Source organism: Buceros rhinoceros, unplaced genomic scaffold (genome assembly GCF_000710305.1).
Source record: "Buceros rhinoceros silvestris isolate BGI_N320 unplaced genomic scaffold, ASM71030v1 scaffold30782, whole genome shotgun sequence".
NCBI lineage: Eukaryota > Metazoa > Chordata > Aves > Bucerotiformes > Bucerotidae > Buceros > Buceros rhinoceros.
Genome location: NW_010401174.1, coordinates 6,853 through 7,433, shown reverse-complemented (window position 1 = coordinate 7,433; position 581 = coordinate 6,853). Strand labels below are relative to the sequence as shown.

Genomic DNA, 581 nt, shown 5'->3' with positions numbered 1-581 from the left:
CCCAGGGCCCACCCTCCCCGGCCATGGGGCCAGCCATGGGGCTTCTGCCACCTCTCAGGGCAACCTGGTCCAGGCTCTCACCACCCTCAGCAGCAACAATCTCTCCCTTCTCTCTGCTCTCAATCTCCCTCTGTCAGTGGAACTCATCAGCCCTTACACCTCAGTTAAAATCACCTTCTGCTCTCCTGCCTCTGGGAACTCCCCCTGGGAGTCAGTTTGAGCTGTGGAGCAACAGCTCAAAAGGAAAATAAAAAAGGGGGAAAATAAATAATAATAATAAATAAAAATGGTCAGTGGGCCTACCTGTGCACCCTAGCTCATCCTACAGTTTGTAAACTGAGAGACAAAGCCAATGATAAAGGATATAGCCTGGTTCCTCAGGTCGGATGCTGTATCCCTCCTCATCAAGCTCAGGAGAATTCTGAACAGAGCATAAAAAAAACCCCAAAATGATTAGGAATGTTAATTCTAGTCCTGAAAAGCTGAAGCAGCATTTTTCTCCTGGGGGAAGCAATGCCCAGCAAAGCCCCGTGCAGCCCAAACTCGCTGGTGTGGCCCTGGGGCTGATGGAGCAAACAGCA

At 50.4% G+C, this 581-nt stretch overlaps 1 protein-coding gene across 1 annotated transcript in view; it reads right to left on the bottom strand.

Moving 5' to 3' along the window:
• The window catches only part of LOC104489967 (SH3-containing GRB2-like protein 3-interacting protein 1), a gene marked incomplete at both ends in the record, with an annotated part of 16,474 nt that overhangs the window by 10,027 nt on the left and 5,866 nt on the right, over nucleotides 1–581 (bottom strand). Inside the window, 1 exon segment of the mRNA XM_010132188.1 lies at nucleotides 367–421. Coding sequence (XP_010130490.1) covers nucleotides 367–421 — 55 coding nt within the window.